The 3668-nt window shown below is 41.8% G+C and overlaps 2 protein-coding genes across 2 annotated transcripts; both read left to right on the forward strand.

Annotated features, from left to right (window-relative positions):
- Window positions 1–436: 436 nt before the first annotated feature.
- Window positions 437–1144, forward strand: LOC145627993 (uncharacterized). Its single transcript, XM_081680329.1, has one exon. It carries the CDS (start codon window positions 437–439, stop codon window positions 1142–1144), a length of 708 nt encoding a protein of 235 aa, XP_081536455.1.
- Window positions 1145–2291: 1147 nt separating this feature from the next.
- On the forward strand, window positions 2292–3391 carry LOC145627994 (uncharacterized). The gene is made up of 2 exons (XM_081680330.1): window positions 2292–3006; window positions 3072–3391. The coding sequence occupies exons 1-2, from the start codon at window positions 2292–2294 to the stop codon at window positions 3389–3391; spliced, it is 1035 nt and encodes a 344-aa protein (XP_081536456.1).
- Window positions 3392–3668: the final 277 nt, after the last annotated feature.

The following is a 3668-nucleotide window of genomic DNA, read 5'->3' on the forward strand; positions in this document are numbered from 1 at the left end:
ATTTCTTTGATTCTTAATAGTTTGTTTAATAAACACAAAATGTATAAGTTAGATGTTTGCTACTTGTGTAAGTACATTGTTGCTCATAAGCATGATGTTGTGCAATTGTGGAGTGGTAAATGTACTATAATGTCTACTCCATACAATGTTAATTCTCACATATTCTTGACCCCTCAAAATTGATGATCACCGTGATTTCTCTATATTATCCCTCTATATAAGATGTCTTCTCATATGCTTTCTATTAGGAGAATAAGGGAAGAATATATTTGATATATATTATGTGATAAGTTAGAATATTTCCTATCCTACTTGCCGTAGGGTTAGGACTTCTATGTATAAATATTGCTCTCTGCCTCTTAATGAATATAAGCTTCTACTGCCTACCAAGCTTTACATGGTATCGGAGCAGTTTTTTTTTAACCTAAAATAAACTATGGCTGGCGACGACATCCCGCCACCACCACCAGCAGCAAAAATAGAACCTAACTCCCCCTTTTACCTCGGTGCGCAGGACAAACCTGGTGAGTTTATCACCCCTGTGCGTCTAAAGCTTGAAAATTTTGATGATTGGGCTCACGCGTTTTATGTGGCTCTTTCATCTCGCAGAAAATTTGGTTTCCTTGATGGTACAATCAATGATGTCGTACCTCCTGCAACAAAGGACGATTGGGTCATGATCCATTGTATGCTTGTTTCGTGGCTCATGAATACTATTGATCCCGAGGTTAAATCCTTGCTTTCGAACTATGACAATGCTAAACAATTATGGGATGATTTGAATGAGAGGTTTTGTGTGGTTAATGGGCCACGAATTCAACAATTGAAGGCTGAAATTAATCGATGTGAGCAAACAAAGAACATGTCTGTGGCAATTTACTTTGGAAAATTGAAAGTTTTGTGGGACGATCTTGCTAAATATGAACCCCTAATTAGTTGTAAGTGTGGGATATGCACTTGTAGTGTTGGTCGTCAACATGAGTTGCGTCGTGAGAATGATAGCTTGCAACAATTTTTGTTAGGGCTTTACTCGGAGTATTATGGTTCTCTGTGCTCCAACATCCTATCACAGGATCCCCTGCCCACCTTAAACAGAGCATATCAACAAGTTTCGCAGGATGAAAGGGTAAGGGGTATTTCTTAGGTGCGTGACGAGAAGCCAGAGATTGCGGGCTTTGCTGTACGTATGGAGCAGCGCCTAAAACCACGTCTGAGTTGTGCGGAGAAGGCAACACTGACTTGTACGCATTGTCACAAGTCAGGACATGACACGACTTCTTGTTTTGAGCTTCATGGAGTTCCATATTGGTACACGGAGAAATATGGTTCCTCTAGTCAGGATTCTAAGGCAGTCGCAAAGGGTAAAAGTGCACCTCCTCTTGCTGGCCGGGGAAGAGGTGCTGTCATGGCAAACGCGACGCCACCCCCTGTTGGCGCAAGCACACCACAGTTGTCGGGGTTCTCTGCCGAGCAATGACAGTCTTTAGTGGCCGCTTTTGGTACTCCTCCGCCTCCTTCTAATCGGTTGAACAGTGAGTGGATTATTGATACGGGTTGCTCGCATCATGTCACGGGGTGTATTTCTTATTTGACCAATGTCAAGGAAGTTACCCCTCTCCCTGTTGGTCTCCCTGATGGACAACAAGTTATGGCAGTGAAGGAGGGTGATGTTGTACTTACAAACACAATCACCCTCACTAATGTTCTCTTCGTACCTAAATTGAATTGTAATCTAATTTCGGTGTCACAGTTAAGTGACGAATCAAATTGTTGTGTCTTAACTAACTCATCTACATGTGCTATACAGGACCTACAGACGAGGGAGGTGATTGGCACGGGTGAAAGACGGGGTGGACTTTAATACTTGCGTGCGGAGCCAACAGCTCGTCTTCTATGGAACTTTGGCATAGTAGGTTGGGACATCCTTCCGAGAAAGTAGTGAAGTGGATTCCTTTTTTTAGTAATACTACTTGTAGTTTGAATAAAGATTGTGAAGTGTGCCATCGTGCTAAGCATGCTAGGAGTAGTTTCCCTTTAAGTGAAAATAAATCAACTCGAATTTTTGAGTTAGTTCATTGTGATTTATGGGGTCCTTATGACCAAACTTCTTCTTGTAGAGCTCGTTATATTTTGACTCTAGTGGATGATTTTTCTAGAGCCGTTTGGATTTATTTATTAATTGATAAAAAGGAAGTTTTTCGGATGTTTATGTCTTTTATTGCTATGATTGACCGACAATTCTCACAGAAAATAAAAATTGTTCGTAGTGATAATGGCACTGAATTAATTGTATGCAAGATTATTTTTTGGCAAATGGGATATTGTTTCAAAAGTCTTGTGTTGGCACTCCTCAACAAAATGGGAGGGTAGAACGAAAACATAAACACATCCTTAATGTTGCTCGGGCTCTTAGATTTCAAGGTGGTTTGCCGATTGATTTTTGGGGAGAGTGTGTTTTAGCTGCCGCTCATGTTATTAATAGAACTCCATCTAGAATTTTGAATAAGTGTACCCCTTATGAGGTGTTATTTGGTCATCCACCATCTTTTAAGGAATTACGTGTGTTTGGTTCTTTGTGTTTTGCTCATAATCAACGTGCCAAGGGCGATAAGTTTTCTAGTCGAAGTAGGAAATGCATTTTTGTTGGATATCCTTTTGGCAAGAAGGGTTGGAGTCTTTTTGACTTAGACACTAAGGAATTTTTTGTGTCGAGGGATGTTAAATTTTTTGAGAATACATTCCCATACTTGGATACGGTGGCTACCAATTTTGTGCCTGAGAATATTCAACATGAGGTGGGTATAAATACCGATTTTTCAGAGCTTATATTTGATAGCAATGAGAACTTGAAGCCTTCAACAAGGCTCGTACCCACTGCCCAGCCGCAAGCAACGGAGCAGCAGCAGCAGCAGGCTGTGGTACCTACTGCCCAGCCGCAAATAGCAGAGCAGCAGCAGCAAGGCGATGTACCTGCTGTGCAGCCGGAACCACAGGAGCAGCAGCTGGGTATTGTGCCTGCTGTGGTGCCGAATGCAGGGGGGAAAACTCTCACTCTGCGGTTCATGACACAGGGACCGTCGATGAAAATTTAGGCCGTGGTTTCAGGCAGAAGTTTCCAAACGTCAAGCACAGAGATTTCGTCACTCATACAGTGTTCACGCAAAGTCCTTCCCCCGTCTCACCTAAGTCTACATCTTCACCTCCCTCAGGTATTTCGTATCCTATAGCATATTATGTTAGTTGTGACAAATTTTCTGTGAAACACCGAAATTTTATTGCAGCCGTTACAGCAGGGAAAGAGCCTTCCTCTTTCAAAGAAGCAATGACAGATGACGGATGGTGTAAGGCTATGCAAGAGGAAATCCGTGCCTTAGAAGATAATGGTACATAGGTAATGGAAGACCTTCCCCCAGATAAGAAAGCTTTGGGGTGTAAGTGGGTATATAAAATCTAGCATAAGTCCGATGGTAGCATTGAAAGACTGAAGGCTCGATTGGTTATCTTCGGAAATCATCAAGTGGAAGGGATAGATTATGATGAGACCTTTGCCCCTGTAGCAAAAATAGTGATTGTTCGTTCTTTTCTGGCAATTGCATCATCTAAGAACTGAAGTTACATCAAATGGACGTCCACAACGCATTTTTGCATGGTGACTTGAATGAAGAGGT

Source organism: Chenopodium album, chromosome 4, assembly GCF_948465745.1.
Source record: "Chenopodium album chromosome 4, dcCheAlbu1.1, whole genome shotgun sequence".
NCBI lineage: Eukaryota > Viridiplantae > Streptophyta > Magnoliopsida > Caryophyllales > Amaranthaceae > Chenopodium > Chenopodium album.

Excerpts from the sequence above, each read along its gene's own strand:
- LOC145627993 (XM_081680329.1), top strand. The coding sequence starts at position 437 with ATGGCTGGCGACGACATCCCGCCACCACCACCAGCAGCAAAAATAGAA.
- LOC145627994 (XM_081680330.1), top strand. The coding sequence starts at position 2,292 with ATGCAAGATTATTTTTTGGCAAATGGGATATTGTTTCAAAAGTCTTGT. Across the intron at positions 3,007-3,071 it reads ACCACAGGAGCAGCAGCTGG|GGACCGTCGATGAAAATTTA; the intron begins GTATTGTGCCTG and ends TTCATGACACAG.